Genomic DNA, 21,706 nt, shown 5'->3' with positions numbered 1-21,706 from the left:
TAAATTTAGAGTATGAAATTAAAGACGGAATTGGTTGCCCAATAAAATATAAGTTTCGTGGACCCAACTTTTCAGGCCTAAACCACTTACAAAAATTCGTGTTTTGTAGGGTAGTCGACTGTTTTTTTTCCGTCACAAATTATATAGGATGGATTATTGAATTAGTTTTGACATAAAGAATTAAAAGTAAGTGGTTCAACAATAGAAAACCAGTATATAACTTTGAATAGAGTAATATTTAAATAAGAAAATCAATATACAAATAAATAAAATATTCATATATAAAATCTAATAAAATAGAATTATTAAAGCATAAATTTATCACATTGTTATTTTTTTAAAATTTAAAACGACATCATTTCAAGTTCAGTAAGGGGGAGAAATATAAAATTCAATTTGGTTATCTTTTCAAAACTCTTAACTAGATTAGTTAGAAGATTGATTTACCAATTTGGTATCTTTCTACTTAAGACCATAATGTTTGAAGCATTATTGGGTACTTATCTTAGCGGGTATTCAAACATTGATCTGTCTGTCACATTGTGAAAGATTTTTTTTTTTTGCTACAGCTAACTCTCATTAGTTGGGTTTTTGATACCATGTAACTTCCAATAATCAGTGAGTATAATAAAACATTGAAATGAACCCTATCAAACTCGAACAAAAGGCCCAAAATAAGAGACAAGATGTGTGATCGAACATTTTTTTCTTTTTACAACATTTGTACAGAGCAAAAGAATCTTCACATAATTATCCTTTTATTTCTTTTATTTATTAGTATTTTCTTATTATTCTTGCTATTAAACGATTTTTTCTTACCCAGTAATATCTTCACCTTTTTCTTTGATTTCCTTTCTCTTTCTTTTTTTTTTTTGGGCCTTAATCTTCATATCAATTGGACACAGAAAAGACTTTCATCCATCATGAATATTTTCGCTGATTCAAAAATATTCCATTAAAATGAATAAATTAAGAGTAAAAATAGAAAAAAAAATTCCATGATATCTGGGGGCGTGCAAGGACACGTGTGACCAGTTTGCCTACCATTATTACAGTGACCCATTTACGTGAACAAAAGCCGAAACCAGGCTGGCCCAATATAAACAAGCAGGTTTGGCCCAATCCTAAGAAAAGTATTAAAAAAAACAAATTAATTTAATTTATTGACAAAAATATAATTACATATAATATGAGGATGGAAAATAAAATTTTCTAAAATTCCAATACTCCATAACTATGAATTATTTTTAAATGATATCAAGTGAAGAAATCATTTAAAAATTTTAAATAAGATTAACGAATTGAAATCTTAAAAAAATTATGATAATCATAAAGTGAATTTACATATAATCTATTAATAAAAATTGACACAGTATCATATATTAAGATATCCTAAATTCATGTCATGTTTTAAATTTTAGCGTACAACTATTACTTGCTTATAATGCTAAATGAAGATGGATAATATTAAACGAAGGTAATTAAGATTCAAAATGGTGTAACATTATTAGGGGAAAAATAATGTGAAATTAAATGGATGATAAAACTGAAAAAGCCAAAATAATTGTTGCAAAGTGCATAGATTTTACTTTTTCCTCAGTATATGGGTGTTTTTTTCTTATGAAGACAAGTAAATAGGCATGGAAGAAGTAAAATGTATTCATATAAATTAGGTTAGGCACTATCCATTTTGAGTTAGTCTTTCTACATATTGCTATATTTTCAAATATCCCTTAACTTTAGTTTGGTTTTTTTTTTGGTTGGGAAATAAGAGAATAAGTATTTAAAAGTTACAATAAGATAACGAGCAGATAAACTGCTGTAAATAAGAAAAGAGGGCAAGGAAACAACATAAACAGATTAACAAGAGAAAGTAGATAAAAAGGATAAAATGTCCTACCAAGCAACATCTGAGATGGTATCGGGAATCAAGCCCAAGGCTAAGCCAGCACTATAGACAGTAAGATGTTATTGTTCCCTTAAACAGTAAAAATAGAGAGAAGCTATTAGAAATATGAAACTGTTTAGGCTAACTTTGATATTGTTTTATTAGTTTTATTGAATTTCTCTTTTTTATACTAAACCTTAGGCACAAAAAGTAAGAAAAATGACACAAAAAAGTTGTAAATTACTAAATTTGAAATCAGGTTTGGCAACAATACTTTATTTAGTGTTGATACTAAATTTGCAAATAATAACAAATTTTTGTTGACATTTCTTATTTGATATTTAGTAATTTTCAGCCTCTTTTTTTGTTATTTTTCCCAAAAAATAAGTAGATATACAAAAAATGAAAAGAAAATATTTTGATCAGATATGATTTTTCAATTTGAGTGTTTTTTTCTTTGTTTTTTACTCTTTCCCCCTCGCCACTCTTTTATCAAGGCTATCACTATCTGATTGTCATGATTCAAGCATCCCAGAAGGCATCATGTTCTAAATGGAACAACTGCTTCTTTTTTGGGAACCAATGGAACAACTAATTTTAACAGTAATGAAAGAATCACGATCATAATTACACGGGGATAGTGAGGTGAGACTGAAGGTAGACTGAGGGAAGGAGGGGGAGAGAGACGCTGAGGTCAACTGAGGAAGAGGTATCATCCATTGTCAATTAAACTAATGGCTTCATTAACAGAAGGGCTGACATTATTAACAATGTAAACGTTAAAAGTTTAATAAGAAGGATAAAAATTTATAGGAACCCAATTTAAAATTTGATGAAACTATAAGAATTGTCATATTAGTTTTTTCTTTTTATTTTTATGATTTTATTAATTTGCAAAATCTTTCTCAGTTTTTAGTAAAACATGTTAGAAATACTTTATAAATAGAGAAATAGCATATATATTAAATAGAGATAAAATTAAAAATTTATTAAATTTTCAAATAGAGTTAATATGGTTTAAAATTTTTTTTCATTTTGATGAAGCATATTAAAAGTGTCATGTAAATAAAACCAAAGGAGTATTGGTGACATCAATTTTCATAAACTGTTTATAAGAAAAAATCTACGTTTTTTAAGGAAAAGTGTAAAATTTATTTAAAAAAAGTCGTTCCGCAGAAGTTCGTACTTTTGCCAAAAGCATCTCTTGCAATTGAAGTGTTGGTTGGATGCAAAGTTATTCAAATAGGCTACCATTTATCAACATAATAATGATCTCAATGATAATAATTAAGTAATATATTTTTAATTTTATCCATTGAAAATGGAGTATAATCTTAAAACATATAATGAATAGAGAGAACCAAATTTCAGAGTCATTTGGTAACATATATTCATACAAATTAAAAACAGTTATAGAAAACACTACTTAACTAAACTAGTTTTTGATTAAGGGTGTGTTTGGCAAGCACCCCAAACCATAGTTTTGGGACCCAAACCATGGTTTGGGAAAAATGTTAGCCAAACACCCTTAAAAAAATCAAAACCATGATTTGGGTTCAAAACCATGGTTTTGAGAAAAGCAGAAATTTTTTACTTTTGACAAAAAAGGAAAAGAGTGTGAGAGCCTATAGGATATGTATCTTGTTGTTTTTTTTATAAACATATTTTTTATAAATATATTTAATCTTATATCTTATAAATATATATACATATTAATTATTTATTAATTATATTATCTTATATATTATTAATATATGTTAATAAAAAATATATTATTAACAATTTTATTCCTTCAAATTAAAATATATCATAAAATATATTTTTTCTATAATTATCATATTAATTTACGTCAATTTGTATATATAAAAAGTACTTCTAATAACAACTATCCAAATACTCACACTTCTCAAAATCACTTTTTCACAAAATCTATTCTTTTTAGAATCTATTCTCCAGAAGCTATTCTTCAAACTATAGTTTGGTTTCATCCAAACACACCATAACTAGAACATGATTCCATGTATATCTAGAATTTGATATGAATTATGCTGTTCATTATTTATATAAATAGTATTCGAAACTAAAATATAAAATTGTAAAAACACTTCTTTTTTTTTTTTTTATTTACAGGTGATTACATTGAATTCTTTATTTCTTGTGTTTCTCCCCATTTTTATTTACAGGAAATAAATATTGGAAGCTTATTAAGATATGCCTTAAAATTCAACAAGTGCTTGCAAAGATTAGAAATTACCTATTGTTATTAGTTAAAGTCATGAATATAAAATAGTAGGATTCAAACATTACTATTATGAATGTAAAATATAGCTTTATCAATTCAACTAACATTTATTAGCATAATGACTAAAGGAATTTTTATGTTCAGCCCTATGAATCAGCTAAACTTATGAATGTTCTAAAAGAACAAAAAAGTTAAATTTTGTTTTAAAAAAAAAAGAAAGCCTTTTCTGGTTCAAACAGAGCCGCTAGCAAGTTTGATCGACGATCCGATCGGTAAAATCGTCTAATCCGATCTGGTTCTTTAATCACTGCATACAAGAAGCTTTTTAAATTTAGGGCATGTAGTTGAAGATGGAATTGGTTGCCCAATAAAATATCAGCTTCATGGATGCAACTTTTCAGACCCACTCCAGCCTAAACCACTTACAAAATTAGTTTATGTGTAAGAAGTGAACTGTTTGCTTTCAACACAAGTTAGTACTATTTCTAGTTCTAATTATAAGACCTCATCTGCAGTCTACCAAAAAATTCTTATAATTAGAGATGGAGGTAGCAAGTTACAATCAGTGGGTCCAACAAACATCAACATAAACCTTGTCAACCTCAAACAAATGAAATAAACTCAAATAATTTTATTTAATAACAAAACTATGATTACCTAATGCTAAGATGAAAAATAACATTTTCTAAAATTCTAAACACCCAATAACTATGACTTATTTCTATATAATATTAAGAAATCATTTTAAAATTTTAAATAAAATTAACGGATTGAAATCTTAAAAATTTTCCATCATAATCATAAAATCAATTTACATATCATCTATCAATAAAAAATTTCACAGTATCACCTATTAACAGAGATGTCTTAAAATAATTATATAATAATTTATCCATTCCTATTTATTTGTCTTGATTTGAATTTTCATTTTGTCCCAACCAATATGCTTTGTTTCACATTCCAAGATATAATTATTACTTATATCCAATAATACCCGTTAGCTGCAGATAGTTAAGACTTAAAATAGTATGGCACTAAATGGAGGGCAAAACTGAAAAGGCAAAAATAATTCTTGCATAGTTCATATATATACATATTTGGTGATAGAATTTTAAGCAAAGGATCCAGCTCCCCCAAAAGCTTAAGGCACAGTGCCTGTCCGATCACACACAACCCAATTGTCTGTTGGTCACACACAGCATTTTTTGGATAACCTTGGTGTGCCTAGGTCTTGGATAGTACATAGTACATATATTTATTGCTTTCCCTTTAATATGTGTTTTATCACTATGAAGACAAGTAAACAGGAACAGAGGAAGTAATGCATACACATGTAGATTGGGTTAGGCACTATGAATTTAACCTCAACTGTGTGTCCTACCCAGCCTAGTCTTTTGGGCTAACCCCAATATGAAGGAGGGTATGATTAGATCTATCGAGTTAGTTGAACACCCTTAACCACGAGGCTTCGAAAATTAGCTTCCCTGCCCTCAAGAATTCAGCCCCACAGGTAAATGCACAGAAATTTATTTATCTAAAACACTGGAAATCCCGTTTCTGGTTGTCAAGTTAGCTAATAACATGTCTACTGCTGCAACAACAACAAGAAGAAGAAGAAGAAGAAGCTGAGTGTCACGAGTCTTCATTTATGTACAATGTTATCATTAAGGAACGCTAAAGGAATGAATGGTTACTACTCTCGCTGAGCGAGGTAAAGCGATGACAAAACCTTCTATTTCTATATCTTGCTATATTTTCAAACATTTCTTACCTTTTGCTTGGCTTCTAAGCTTGGATGGCCCGTCTTTGGACTTGAAGGAACAGAGCCAAACTTTCGAACCAGGATCTTGAAGCATGGTATAAACACTATGTAAAGCGTTCCCAGAATAAAAGGCGCTGCCACAAGCCACCCTAATAACTGCAAGAGATAAAGAAACAAACATATTTCAATGGCATATTTTCGAAAGGAAATCAATCAAGGGAATCCTGATAGGCACAATGCCAATTGGCGATTTTATGTACCAAAAATATCATGTAGACTATGCAAGCTTCTCGAACCTAATACAATACAAATTAAAAAAAAAATAGTAATATTATAAAGATAATGGGTGGAGCATCACTGCTAAATAATGATGACATTACAGTTAACATGATGGTAAGAAAGGATCAGAATTAGAAAGCAGCTCAATTGTCCATGTTGCTTCATGAATAGCGATGTAAGGCACCATCATTACGTTCTATGCTAAGTGGCTCGAGTTGTGAATTACAGTAAAACTATTCCAGTTTCATGAGTAGTTCAATGCTGCCATTGATGTTTTATTCAGACAAAAACACCTGAAATCATGATGCATTCTGGAACATTCAGCATTGTAATTTGGTCCAGAAACAAGGGAAGTAAATAGTTTGGGAAGACTGTGTAGGAAATAGGAATTCAGTTCCTATTATCTGGAAGATAATCTAGCATATCACCTTCAGCATTTGCTTTCAAGGGGTCACGACCGTTCAAACCCGACCATTTTTTTTCCCCCAACAAAAATAGGTTTCAGTTGAATTGGACAAATAGTTTCATGTGGGTGGGTTTTATATATGAAAATCAAGTTCTTTAAGTTAATCAGGCCTCCATTCTAAAAAGCATGCAAGATCAAATATTGATCTCGGCCATGTTAAAAAGTATATTTTTCGTGCCTTAACCGAATCTACCTGATTTTAACAAGCCCCCACTACCTAAAACTACATTTGGTGATGGGTGATATTTTGTCACCAAAATATTGGTTGGTCAGGGTGAATTGTCAGTGACAACCAATGCTCACCTCTACCTTAACGTTTTAAAGCATATTATTCTCTACATAAGATCCTAAACTCATCTCAGCCAGTTCATTTTTATCCTTATTTGATTCCAGGTCACATCTCACAAGTAGTATAGATTCCAAAATTAGAGTAAGGACAACCCACTTGAACAAACAAACCAATATTACTTGGTCCTCCATGTAAATATTCCATGCTATTCATTCTTATCCATGACTATGACCTGTAATCTTCTGGCGTGATCCTCTAATAACTCTAGTGTGATTTGCTGAAATCTATATTCCCAAAAAACTGTACAAGGTCATTTCCTTGAATTGTGCAAGCCCAAGCCATCTTTAGGTGATTGTGATTCATTATCATCCTGGATAACAAATCAACTTCTACTTCTAAGCGAAGCAAAGCAACACAAAATATTACTTCTTAAAGCTGAAATGTAAATTTCTTGCCATGCAGCCAGCCCAACACTATACCATATCAGCAGTAGACAGCAATAGGCATATTTAACATAATACACTGCTTAAGAAACTGACTAGATCTGCCTGCCCGAGGTCATTTGCCCCTGAAGTTGTCACTTTTCATGTCAAATCGGCAATTCACAGGTCCATATTCATGAGTTATCACGACTAATGAACTCCCCATCCACCAAAGGATTCTACCTAGCATGCAACACCACCATTTCTTTCCATCAAAATAAGTTTATTCAAATGAGCCAAGGTTCTTTTTCTAGTCACACTTTCCTGCCAGTGAAATAGAAGTAAAATATGATGGACCTGGAGTCATTGGACTTACATACTGAAGACCTATAACAAAAGAAGGGGAGTACAAAAGAAGAGAATTGGGCCTGAAGGGGGTTAAACATAGGGTCAGGACTCATTCCAGCAGAGCCAAGCAAAAAAGTCCTGTAACAAAATATGCAGCGCCTCCCAGGGAAGAGGGTAAGCCCACAGAGAGAGGCCAATAATTGGTTCAAAGGGGATATATCGTAAGGGGTCTGTCAGGAGTGGAACAAAGAAGAATTCGCTGTTCGTGGAGATTCTCTAGCCTTTTAAAAGCTGGAAGGAGTCTGTTTCTCTTTCATTCTGCAATTTTTATATTTACCCTCCGTAAATCCCTGAATCCGTCAATTATAATCTTTCTGTGATTTGCAAAACAAATAAAGGCATCATCTATATATAAATAATATCAGTTTCTGTTGGATTCTATCAGTTTCATAAAACTATCGTCCTAAATTTCATTGAAGCCAAAGGCACGCCACAATTGGTAGAGAAGGAACCACAGTTAATTTTATTTGTGTGAATATACGGAACGTATCTGTCTGCTTGATGCAAATATAAAAGAAATTATTACAGTACTTACCGCATGGGCAATGCTTGAGAAAACTTCATAAGAAGCTTGACCAGTTAGAACTTTCTTTAAAGCATCAGATGTTAAAGGGAAATGAGGTCCTCCAGAGATGACTTCACCAAACCGTAAAAAAGGCACAATGAGACTGAAAATGGCCCAAAAATTTTAAATTAGAAATGAAAATCAATGCTTCTCACTAAAAAGAAATCATATTAAAAAATGCAAATGTGAAACATTAAAAAAAAAAAAAATGGCCCCAAGCGGAGCAGGGAGGAGCTGTTACGAGAGCAGGGCCATAAAATTGTATATCTGTATAAGGGAAATGTAAAGAAAAATGAGCATAATCAGGAGATATTTTGCATTCTCTCAAATTTTTGAAGAGTTCAAAACTTATATACTTAGAGCGTGTTTGTTTACACTTAAAAAAAAAAAAAACAAACAAACAAAAGAAAAGTACGTTTCAGATTGTCTAAAAGTATAATTTATTGTTTAAAGATTATATGAAAAGCAGGAGTTATTTTGTGTTTGACTGCAATCACAAAAAGTACATTTTACTTGAAAGTGCTTCTCAAAATAATCAGAAGCAATTCAGACTACTTTCTCACGGTAATTAAATATCTAACTTTTTTATATTCTGATTACTTTTAGAAACTTAAATAAATACCCTAAATTTTTCCAAAAGTAGAGTGATTTTTTCGTAAAATAAACTGAAGAGTTTTGAGGGTAGGGTTGAACTTGGGTGTAGGGACTCCCTAGCGAAATAGGATGTGCCCATGCCAAGACTATTTTACTTTCATCCTAATTTTCTAGGAGTAATAATGTCCATTGCTGCATTCCCAAGATTTATACCATTATAATGTACAACACTGCCTAACCATCCATTGTATATGCATTTACAAGTGTCATATTCAAATGATGCAAATTGCGACAAACATTTGCTTTCAGAAATTAAGAAATAAAAAATCCTCTTAACTAAAAAAATAATAATAAGGACATAAAGAGGTTGTTTAACATATATTTGCATAAAACACCTCAACAAACAAATCACCATCACAAAAAAAAAAAAAAAAAAAAACAAATGGACAGTTTTGAATGTACAGAACCTCAATTCTATTGGAGTAGCAATGAAGTTTGCCAGCATCAAAGTCGGAGCATGACAAAATGATCGAAGCAATGCAATTGCCACCCCACAAAGGAATACAGTGACACCTGCAACACAAAATAAGCTTGCATGTGAAATCATAGTAGAGCTTAGTAGAATTATGTCAGCTATACTTAAACAAAAATTAACACAGCTATGAAGCTGCTCCCCTGTCATGAAATAAAACACAGTTAACATTGTACCATATAATTCTCCATTTTCCATGAGCTGCATCTCGACTTCTGTAAAATACTGATCCAAAATAACATATAGTTGACTATGCAGACAGCTGCCAATATTAAACCAGGGTTACCTATCTGTCATTGTGCAAGACTACTTGATTAGATGCTGGAAATCAACAGTTGCCCTGACTTACATTATTCAGTTGCATAAGCTTTAACTTAAATATCGGCACAGTAGAATGGATTTTAACCTTGCTGAACATCTAATCCTTATATGATTTAAAAAAGGAACTCCAACCAATCCCATCATCTAGCATCGCCTCAGTTGGTTCAATGAAATATTTAAAATTAAAAAGTATATTAACTGCCATCACCCTCCCCATAATCCCTGCTAATTTGAGGGGGAAAAAAATACTCATCTCAGTAGCTATACAGCATTTTCTTCATAAATGAAGAATCTAATGATTCTGAAGTTGTTGTTTATTCAAATAGAATGGCAGACTTAAATAGATACAATTCCCTCAATGAATGAGGAGATTAGGCCAGGATTTTAGGGATTAGGCAAGATACTATGATCAGGCCGAGATTCTAGGAGTCTAAATCAAATCCTAAGATATATCAGGAAAGGAATCATGATCTCTCTAATAAACAGAAATTTAAAAGAAAGAATCACACAGATTTGCACACATCTGCATGGCCCAAGGCCCAATAGAGACTGAATAGCCAACACTCCCCCTCAAGCTGGAATGTAGATATCAAACATTCCCAGCTTGTCTCTAAATTTTTCGAACTTGCCTCGATCTAGTGGCTTTGTAAGGACATCAGCAACTTGTGACCCAGAATTTATATGAGATAGGTCAATGATTTTTGATTCAATCTTCTCCTTTATAAAATGCCGATCAATGTCAACATGCTTTGTTCTATCGTGGTGCATAGGGTTATGAACCATTTGTAGTGCTGACATGCGTCACACCATAACTTAATTGGGATATTAACACTGATTCTGATTTCTTTTAGGACACGTATGATCCATATTCCTTCACAAACACCATTAGCTAGTGCCCTTAACTCAGCTTCTGCACTGCTTCTAGAAACCACAGTTTGCTTTTTGCTCCTCCAAGTTACCAAATTACCCCAAACAAATGTAAAGTACCCCCCTGTTGACCTTCTATCAACAAGAGATCTTCCATGGTCTACATCTGTATATACTATTATGTCTTTTGACTCTCCCTTTTTGAAGAAAACCCCTCTTCCAGGTGTCATTTTCAAGTATCTAAGGATAGTATATATTGCTTCCATGTGTTGTTCTTGTGGTTGTGAAGAGAATTGACTAACCACTCCCACTGCATAGCTAATATCTGGTCTTGTATGTGATAGGTAGATAAGTTTTCCTACCAATCGTTTGTACCTTTCTGCATCAACTGGTACACCATCTGTTTTGTATTCAAGGTTGACCAAGGGATCCATAGGTGTTGATGATGGTTTAGCTCCCAACATGCCAGTTTCTTTAAGTAGGTCTAGCGTGTACTTTCTTTGTGACATTGAGATCCCTTTGTTTGATCTGGCAATCTCCATTCCAAGAAAATACCTTAGACTCCCCAAGTCTTTCACCTCAAATTCTGCTGCCAAAATCTTCTTTAATCTTGCTATTTCGTTGCTGTCATTTCCGGTTATAACAATGTCATCTACGTACACAATTAGGATAGACACCTTTCTTTCTGAATGTCGGACAAATAATGTATGATCTGATTGGCACTGCATATAACCAGATTTCTTCACTACCTTCGTGAATTTTTCGAACCATGCCCTTGGAGACTGTTTGAGACCATAAAGGGATTTATACAGTCTGCATGCAGCTTTCAGATTTCCATGTTCTGCTAGTCCCTCAGGAACTCTCATATACACTTCTTCCTCGAGATCCCCATTTAGAAAAGCATTCTTAACATCAAGTTGGTGAAGGGGCCAATCAAGGTTGGCTGCTAAGGACAACAGTATCCTTATAGTGTTTAGTTTCGCCACTGGTGCAAATGTTTCTTGATAATCAATCCCTTCTGTTTGAAAAAAACCTTTAGCCACTAGTCGAGCTTTAAACTTGCTTATAGACCCATCTGGATTATATTTAATAGTGAAGACCCATTTGCACCCCACTGCCTTCTTTCCATGTGGGAGGCTGACAATCTTCCAAGTCTGATTTTTATCAAGTGCTTGCAGCTCCTCATCTATAGCTGCCTTCCACTTATGATCCTTGGCAGCTTCATCAAAAGTTCTGGGAATTTGGTCCCTGTCAATGCTAGTAACAAAAGTCCTCATGCATGGTGATAGCTTATCATAGGATACAAAATGGCTGATAGGGTGTTGAGTACACTTCCTTACCCCTTTTCTAAGTGCAATGGGCCATCCAAGATCCTCAGGTTGGGTTGATTCTTGGCTTTGCCCAGAACCCGAAGAACCTCTACTGTTTGCCTCATGCTCCTTATCAGAATCTGCATCTGTTTGGTCATCATCACTGTCCTGTACTGCATTGTTAGGCATCATGCTAGGGTTAAGTGTATTCAGGTTGGTTTCAGGTGGATCAAACTAGTGTTAAAGTCTGTTTCTGGAGGTACAGAATGCTGTTGAGGATCAGGTACAGGTGTAGGAGGTGCTGTTAGGGGCATTCCAGGTTCTGTTGTGGGTGTGTCAGGTGTAGAAACTTCTGGTTCTGGTGTGGAAGTGTCTGTTTCTAGTGTGGCAGCACTGGTAGGTATGGTAGGTTGGGTGTGTTGTGGGTGTAAAAGCTCCCATTCTCTGAAATTCTCCCCCTGAATGGGAGATTTTGGATAGTAGGCTTGGGTCTCATCAAATTGAACATCCATAGTGACAAAGAACTTACGTAGGGATGGAGAGTAGCATTTATACCCCTGTTGGGTAGAAGAATAGCCTAAAAAGATGCACTTTAGGGCTCTTGGGTCAAGTTTACTGCCATGGTTGTGATAAATATATGCTACACATCCAAAAACTCGCAGGGGAAGGTCACGGGTAAGGGAGTTAGAGGGATAGGTTTTGGTGAGAAGGTTTACTGGCGTTTGGAAATCAAGGGTTTTGGATGGGAGTCGGTTGATCAAGTGAACGGCAGTAAGGAGAGCTTCTCCCCAATACTGTTTAGGGACATTATGTGTAAACATAAGAGATCTGGTAACCTCTAATAAGTGACGGTTCTTGCGTTCAGCAGTCCCATTCTGTTGTGGGGTGTCAACACAGCTAGTTTGATGAATAATCCCATGTTCCTGAAGGTATTTTTGTAGGGTTTGGCACATGTACTCTCGTCCATTATCACTTCTCAGGGTAAGAATTTGGGTTTGAAACTGAGTTAGGATCATTTTGTGAAATTTGATGAAAGTAGCAGGTAGGTCAGATTTTTCTTTCATTAGGAATACCCAGGTAAGTCGTGTGTGATCATCAATGAATGTAACAAACCATTTAGCATGAGTGAGAGAAGGTAGGCGAGATGGCCCCCATATGTCACTGTGAATAAGATTAAAAGGCTTTGTGCATTGATGTGAGTGAGGTTTATAAGTTGCTTTGGTTTGTTTTGAGAGCTGACAGACTTCACACATGAAAGATAAATCATTCTTGTTTGAAAATTGAGGAAATAACTTGGACAAATAATGAAAATGAGGATGCCCTAGTCTATAATGCCATAACAAAGCATCTTTATTTTCTGAAGTAGCAGAAAAAACAGAGGAATGTGTCACAGACTTGATGATATTTCCTTTGTGTTGATTCTCTTGAACTTCCAAACAGTAGAGGTCTTCTAGGATCTTAGCTGTGCCAATCATCTTCCCTCGCTTCAGATCCTGAAAAACACATTGAGTAGCAGTGAAATGAACATCATAATTCTGATTTTGAGTAATAGTAATTACAGAAAGTAGACTGCATTTCAATCCAGGGGTATAAAAGACATTATGCAGAATTATTTCTGGGGTTATATATGCGATTCCAAGGCCCTCAACCTTTAAGGCTTTACCATCAGCCACTTTAACATAGATATTTATGGGACATGGTCTTATTTCGGTCAAAAGTTCTTTGTTCCCAGTCATATGATCTGTTGCACCTGAATCCACAATCCAGAGTCTTGAATGATGTATGTCAGCTTTTAGTGCTAATATGGTTTTACCTGTGTGGGCAACATAACCTGCAGCAAGGGTTGTTTCCTGGGCATCATGTTTTTCCAGGAATTTTCTGAGTAGATTCAGTTCTTCTTTGCTGAATTCTGGTTCTTTCTTGTTATCAGTTGTTCCAACAAAGCCTCGGCCATCCTGTCTCCCTTTTTTCAAAGGTTTCCCATGTAGTTTCCAACACACCTCTCTAGTGTGGCCTCTTTTTCTGCAATGGTCGCACCATTTGCTCTGTTTTCTGGAGTCATCTTGGGGACCCCCTTTTGACATAAGGGCATTTGGTTGACTTGGTTCATTCCTCAATTCGGTGGAAGTAAGTCTTTTTCTGCTTTCTTCATTCCTAACAGTGAAGAATACTTCCCTTAGAGGTGGCAATGTGCTGAGTCCCATTATTCTTCCTCGGACTTCTTCAAAGCTGTCATCCAATCCGAGTAGGAACTTAAAGACCCTTTTCTCTTCTTTTATCTTTGCATAGAGAGCTGCATCTCCAGTACACTTCCAATCATAAGATTCATACATGTCCAGCTGTTGCCATTGAATGACTAGGTCAGTGTAGTACTGGGTTATAGAAAGACTTCCCTTTTTGAAATCATGAAGAAATCTTTCTATTTCTAGAATGGCAGCTTTGTTCTTCAGTGCAGCGAACATGTCCCTTGCAGCGTCCCAGACCTCTTTTGCAGTCTGGAAAAATGTGAAGTGAGCACTGATTTCAGTTGTCATGGAGTTTATCAGCCAAGCTTGCACCATGGAATTTTCAGCTTCCCAAGTAGGATACTTTTCATCACCTTCGGCTGGTTTCTGGACAGAACCAATCAAGTATCCATATTTGCCTTTGCCCATAATATATAACCGAACACTAGATGACCATTGCATATAATTTTCACCGTTGAGCCGATGAATTGTGATAGATGTAGGGCTTGACTCGATCAAGTTTTGGTGGCTGGTAGAACCAGTTGCTGTTGCCATCAATCCGATCGAATTCTAGTGGCTGGTAGAACCAGTCGCTGTTGCCATTGGCCCTGATTGGCTGTTTACGGAAACCCTAGGGTTGTTTTGGCCATCATTGTTGAAGCCCATTCCAAACCGGATCATCTCTGCTCTGATACCATGAAGAATCTAATGATTCTGAAGTTGTTGTTTATTCGAATAGAATGGCAGACTTAAATAGATACAATTCCCTCAATGAATGAGGAGATTAGGCCGGGATTTTAGGGATTAGGCAAGATACTAGGATCAGGCCGAGATTCTAGGAGTCTAAATCAAATCCTAAGATATATCAGGAAAGGAATCATGATCTCTCTAATAAACAGAAATTTAAAAGAAAGAATCACACAGATTTGCACACATCTGCATGGCCCAAGGCCCAATAGAGACTGAATAGCCAACAATAAATGAACCACATTTTTCAAACTTTAACATTGTAAATCAGTGGGAAGACAATACATAGCCAAGCAAGGTTCCCTACAAGGCTAGGTGATAGAAATCATAGAATAACTCCACTGAAACACTCAACTGAGTAACGCAATCCCATACTACAAAACAAGGAATTTTGCATGCCATCTACCTTCGTCATTATCAATTGGCCTCCCTTGTAAAACCAACCATCTACTGGCTCCACATTGCAACATATCACTCGTGCCTTGACTTTTATTAATTAAAACTTTCCTCAGGTAGCCTTTTCTAGAGAGACCAACCACCAGCTCTATTACCAAATGATATGCACTCAAGCAGGGTGGAAAAGCCTCCTTCTAGCTATTGAGATGGGAAAACCATTCTCTTTAAGTATCCCATTGAATAGCCCATACTACCCTCAATGCAAGGTTTAGATATCCCATACTACTTCCCAATCAGTTGGTGAGTCCTTAGAAAGCTTAGATCCTTGCAGCTATACTTTGTGACATTTGACTCATCCTTCTGCCAGCCAAAACATAGGCAACCCTTCAGCCACTGACCTCTAGTTCTCATACATAATGATAGGCATTTAAACAGGGTGATAACCTTCTTCCATAAGGTGACTATTAAGGTGAGAGCTGCCTAATTTAAGTATTCATTGAACAGTCTTGATGTGGGACCTAGGTATCTCATATTACCTTGGTCCTCCTTAGAAGTTCAACAAAAGTTCAGGGAAGTTTCTGAGCATGGCATTAGGTCACTGGTTTCTATCATGCAACTAAACAACATGGATCTTGGTTACAAGAGCAAAATTTCTAACTCACATATTCCAATGTAATGAAGATTGTGTTGTTGAAATGAAAAAGAAGAGACACTAGAATGACAATGACAATATCAATAGCAGTCTCAATCAAGTAATTCTATCATACATTTAACGGAAATTAAATTTCCAAAAATCAAGAAATGCTTGATAATAACATACCGCATATAGGAAATATTCCCAAAGTAATGCCAAGAGCAGCAGAGAAAGCCAACTGTTTCGGCTCAGCACCTCTGAACAAAATGGAGAACATTAACATGTAAAACTAATTGTTGTTGTCTCTAGCAGCCTCATTGCTGAAAGAATGAGGCATAATAGCATACGGATAAGATTTCCAAATTGTTAACAATCTCTTCCATGAAAACATTCATTTTTCAACTTCAAACATAAACAAAAAATACCACATGGCTGCCCAGAAAATGAAAGCCCCCATTTCAGCTCCACATACAAAATCAGTAAATTGAATAAAAATCATATACAATTAGTTATGCTTTAGATGTCACAAGGCATCTGAAAACAGATCTAATAATCGCAAATGCATATTATAGAAAGTATTTCAAACAGACTGATGTAAACGCTCCAGACTTTGTTCTGGCCAAATTGGTGCATATAATAACCAACTAAACTAAGATCTTCATCAAACAGAGAGCCAATAGATTAGGACAAGAACTACAGAGAAACAAATCAGGGAGATCTTCGAACTCCATCATCGCACACCAACCATTGAAGGAAAGATTTTTGCATCAAAATCCCTGCCTACGAGAATGAGGGCCTTACCACATACCCTACAAGGCAACAGAGGCAAGCCAGTGGGCAGCCTCGTTAGCTACAAACCCAAACCGCTGAGAACGTACTGAAAGTCTAAAACCCCAACAATATGACATTCTGGAAAAGAACATAGTTGCATAGGAATCTTGTTATCTCATAGAAGCACCAATCCACCACTGCTGCCCAAACAAGATACCCCAACACAATTAGAGAAACCCAAATGTGGTTTCATTGTTTTTGAGCTTCTCTCGCAGACATCAGTTTCATATTCTTAATTGCTTATGATATTCGAATAGCACGTAAACCAAAAAAAAGAAAAGAAAAGAAAAGAAAAGGAAAAAAAAAAAGAATGGCAGTTGAATCCCACACAAATCAGTTATGAGATCACTACAAACGAATAGTATATGGCACCTGAAACGTGAGAAACATGAATTACAAGTTGGGAAGGAAAACTACCTGCGAAGAATCAGAAGCAGAGGATCAACTATTTTGTTTTGGAACCAATTGGTTAGACCCATAGTTTTAAGCGGCATCCTGGTCCCAACCCAACCGAGTTTCGACTAAATTTTTCGATCTGATTGAATTGAGATGAAATTTTCAGAAACCCCCAGCTTTAAAAGTTCCCAAAATTTTTAATTCTACCACATATCAAACATGAAATCAATAACATTTTTCATAGATCGGAAAACAAATCCTAATTATCTCGGATTCATGACCCGAGTTTCCCATTCTTCGGTGGGGAATATTACAATAAAAGGAACCAAAATTTCGTAATAACATTTTTAACATTGAAATTAGGGGAAATGGTGCTGAGTCCCAAGGAGGAGTAAATGCTACATAAAGGCTAGGTCACACATTTAGGTTCGAGGGACCTCCTTACATAAGAATGCAAAGCTGCAATTACTTTTTTATCCTCAATGAATGAGAAAAGTATTAGTAGCACTTTCACTCAAGAAGGGAGTGAATTGGGTGAGGTATAAAAATTTAACGAAATAAAATAATTTAGCAAATAAAACAGAGGAGATGAGTCAGGAAGGTTTTACCAAAGAATGAAGACACAGAGTTTATACTGGTTTAGTTTCGACCACTTGACCTACGTCTAGTCCTCAGAATGCCTTTGAGACTTCCACTATATCCTCAAGATTAAACGGGCTTTTGGTGCCTCAGTACAGTAATTGAATCTCTCAATCACCCCTTTACTATCCGTAAGGTTACAATTCCCTCAAGAGCCCACACTCTTGAGTTACTCTCAGAATTGAGTAAAAAAAGATATATCATTTCACAGAGTATTTGAATGATAAACACTGAAGTTCGATAAAATAGAGTATTGAATGCAATAATAGATTTTTAGCAAACAGTAGCTCACATATTCAATTCTTCATTCAATGCTTTTTGCGCTTTTTATAGTTGGAGTATTTCAATTATCCGTTAGACTGAAGAGCTTCTAGTCGTTGGAAGATCGCTTGCTTGTGTTCGGCAGTTACAACAGTAGTTCGCCATTAATACTTCTGACATAGTAGGTTAAAGGCTATAAAATAACCGTTGCACATCGTAATCTGCAGAAGTTTCTTGGCATAAGTAAGTTTCCTTCTTCAATAAAATAGGAATGAGTGACAGAAGGAGTGATGAATCTTGAAACTGATGCAATAGTTGAAAAACACAAAATCAATCACCAAATACTTAGAAAATAAACTGAATTTACTTGATCGATGTCTTGATTGATAATCCTTTGATACATCATATTATCGATTAATTGCAAAAGAAATAGACTTAACAGATGTATGCATTTATCGAGTAAGTTATGGATCATTCAATGATAGAACAAGTCATCGATAAATGACAAAATATAGCCAAAGTGTTCTTAGCAAGTGAAATGCTTCTGTATTTTGTGCAAGGCTAATTTCTTCCAAATTTGCATGCCTTTTAATAAGAGATTTGTATGATTAAATAACGCTGAAAAAAGCTTGAAGAAATAATGTTCATATGGTTTATAAAGAATCATCGTGAAGAACTGTTTAAGTGATGAAATAATGCATTGATCAAATAGATGATTGAAAATCATTTGATCAATCATATTATTGATTAAGCTAAGCTAGAGTGAATCCCATTTTCAAGCTATGATAATCGAACACTTCTTCGATAAAGGGGTGATCGAATAAGTGATCGAAAAGTGGTTTAAAGATATTTTCCTAGTAATGCACAAAGAAGAGTTGATGATTGATTAATAGATCGATTAATAATTAATCGATTAAGTGATCAATAAATGCCTGTGGAAAGTTTGTTTTTAGAAAATTCCAGAGTAAGGCTTTGATCGATCATGTGATATGAAAAGATGATACAGAGACCATGATGATCGATCATATTATCGATAAAAGGATGATCGCTCAATTGATCGATGATAGATTGTGAAAAACTTTACTTTGCAAAATATCGTAAAATACTTTGACGGAACACATTATTGATGAACCAGAAATGTTTTGACACATAAAATTCGAATAAGTTATCGATAAAGCACTAATCGATAATAAAAGAACTATTCAACACAGTAAATAAGTCAGGAAAACTTTACCAGTTATCTAAGTCTTCATCAATTACTTTATGATCGATCAGGTGGTCGATAATCCTTATGTTATACTCATGGTAGTTTATATCTTTACCCGACAGCTTATTGATCAATAAATTATCGATTAAATGATCAATAATTTGCTGCAACATCTTATACCCAACCAGTGTTATTAATGATTGATCATATGATTGATTAACACATAAATTTGAATTATTTAACACATTTTCGATCAAGCTTAACAGTAAATGATTAAGAAAGAATTAGCAGTTATCTGACAATTATTCGGTTAACCAGTGATCAAAAGGGTCAATACATTACTCTAGAGTCTGCTGATGTTGCTGAGAGGATTGTAAATAATATTTATACATTATGCTTCAAATTGATTTTTTTTAATTATCTTAAATTGAATTTCTTGCTTTAATGTTACAAAATACACTTGAGAAGCAATTATCCCAAGGTACATTCATCCCTCAAGGATAGATGGATATCTTAGCCACTGTTATTGGAAAGGCTGACCATCCTGGCAGAGTGAGAGGGGCCCCTAAAAGGATTAGTATTAAACAATTTTTTGGCTCTGGTTCATAAAGAAGCACTGGATCATTCTTTGCTAACATGGTATCTAAAGAGGAGCTCGACCAATGATTACATGAAGAAAGAGAGAGAGTTCGAGCTAAACTCAGTGAACAACACAAGACGGAGATGCAAAAGATACGTGAGGAGTTCGACGTTAAGTTTCAATAGGCTATGATGATGATGGGCACGACCGGATTCCAGATGCCCCGAGTATCTGAACCTTCCCAGGTAATAATCACACATATTTTCAAATCTTCTAAAGGTTCATTTGATCCATTTAAACTTATTTAATGTGCCTTAACTAATTTCATATTATGTTTTAGGGTTCACTTATGATAAAAAGTGGGAAGGGTAGTAATAATTAGATGCAGTAACTGACAGTGTCTAACCCTGACCGTAGCCCTAACCCTGTCAAAGATGATAGAATGCCGTGTGCTCTTTATGTGGACTTTGGAGATTTAGCTGTTCATGTCACTAATGGTCGAGCATTCTTGGGCACAATGATCCATGGCATGAAAGTTCTAAAGGATCAAGCAAGGCTGACGGTGGATAGGATTCTTCGTGGTCATGGTGGTACACCAATACCCAACCCTACTGATGAGGTTCGACTATTGGCTTAGGCTAAAGGACATTTCATTTTATGGCCAAAGAAACTTATTACAAAGCCATTGACGAAAAAGGTGACAGCGAAGAAGGCCACAGTGAAGAGCGCATCATCAGATCCTGTACTCCTGCCTCTTCCTGGTGATCTTACCCTAATGTATTCTAGTTTGGAGGTTCTTCATTCCATAGTGCCAAACATGGATAAGCCCGTTATTTGCAAGATGCTGCTAGGGATTGTGGGTTCAAATATAACATACAACTTCACTATTGACAAGAAGGACCTCGTTCAGTTCCTCAACTTTAAGGAGTTGGATATAGTCCTTATGCAGCTGGCTATTTTGTAAGTTACAATATCATTTTCTTAATTCATGTTATACTTATACATGTCCTAATGTTTCTTATTTGAACAACAGGCATTTTACTCAAATCTGTCGGCAAAGAGGACTTAAAGGAACATATGACTTTATGTGTCTGCAAAGGGTGCAGAAAATAGTCAATACTATGGAAGCGAGGCTGATCTACATGATGACCACGATGACTCAGACAAGAAAGCAAATATATTTTGCACCTTACGTGGAAGGGTAAGTATATTATTGTATTTGAGATACACAAGTTGTATGTATAGGATTATAATTAACATGGTTTGTATTTTGCAGTTATCATTGGACCCTAATTGTTGGTGCCCTTTTTGATAACAAAGTCTACTGGTTTGATTCCCTCTATGGAAGTCCATCCGAAGAAACCAAAGATGTCATCGACACGTTAGTTTTTGTTTATATATTTATTACGTGTGAAGTTTATAAAAACATGCTCTAACATCATTAAATTTTATTGTTGATAGGGCTTTTCATAGTTTCAATGTTGTGGCGAAGAAGCAAAATAGACAACCACCAACATAGATTCTCCCAAAAGTATGTTGTTTTGAGCTAAATATATACTGTTAAATCTTTTTCAATAATTAAAGTTAATGTTTATAATTAAAGTCTAATATTCAATTTTATATTTCATTTTGTTAGTACCGTTGTCAACAAGAGTGTTGAATGTGGATATTATGTCATCTGCTACATGAATGACATCATTGAGACATGGGTGACTGAGAAATTAGATAAGGTAAAGATAAGTTACGTCACATGTAATTCTTCAGTTCTTTTCACATTTTTGATTAAGTTGACTATGTTATTTTTGATTTATAGGTATTTCAAAATGTTACGCCATATCAAATGGA

At 34.7% G+C, this 21,706-nt stretch overlaps 1 protein-coding gene across 4 annotated transcripts; it reads right to left on the bottom strand.

The window, feature by feature from the left end:
* Nucleotides 1-4,341: 4,341 nt before the first annotated feature.
* Nucleotides 4,342-17,461, bottom strand: LOC114751861 (uncharacterized). 4 transcript variants are annotated; one of them, XM_028940549.1, is made up of 6 exons: nucleotides 17,196-17,461; nucleotides 16,134-16,204; nucleotides 9,383-9,488; nucleotides 8,292-8,424; nucleotides 5,902-6,048; nucleotides 4,342-4,437 (listed from the first exon to the last, which is right to left on the bottom strand). In XM_028940549.1, the coding sequence occupies exons 1-6, from the start codon at nucleotides 17,270-17,272 to the stop codon at nucleotides 4,435-4,437; spliced, it is 537 nt and encodes a 178-aa protein (XP_028796382.1). In that variant the 5' UTR covers nucleotides 17,273-17,461; the 3' UTR covers nucleotides 4,342-4,434. The 4 variants fall into 4 exon arrangements, with proteins under 4 accessions (XP_028796382.1, XP_028796381.1, XP_028796383.1 ...); XM_028940548.1 differs by lacking the exon at nucleotides 4,342-4,437 and adding an exon at nucleotides 5,628-5,721; XM_028940550.1 differs by lacking the exon at nucleotides 4,342-4,437 and adding an exon at nucleotides 5,628-5,718.
* Between the last annotated feature and the right edge of the window lie 4,245 nt (nucleotides 17,462-21,706).

Source organism: Neltuma alba, unplaced genomic scaffold (assembly GCF_004799145.2).
Source record: "Neltuma alba isolate B1F8T4 unplaced genomic scaffold, ASM479914v2 tig00007142_pilon, whole genome shotgun sequence".
Classification (NCBI taxonomy): domain Eukaryota; kingdom Viridiplantae; phylum Streptophyta; class Magnoliopsida; order Fabales; family Fabaceae; genus Neltuma; species Neltuma alba.
Note: the sequence above shows the minus strand (reverse complement) of the source record. Positions and strands in the feature narration are given on the sequence as shown.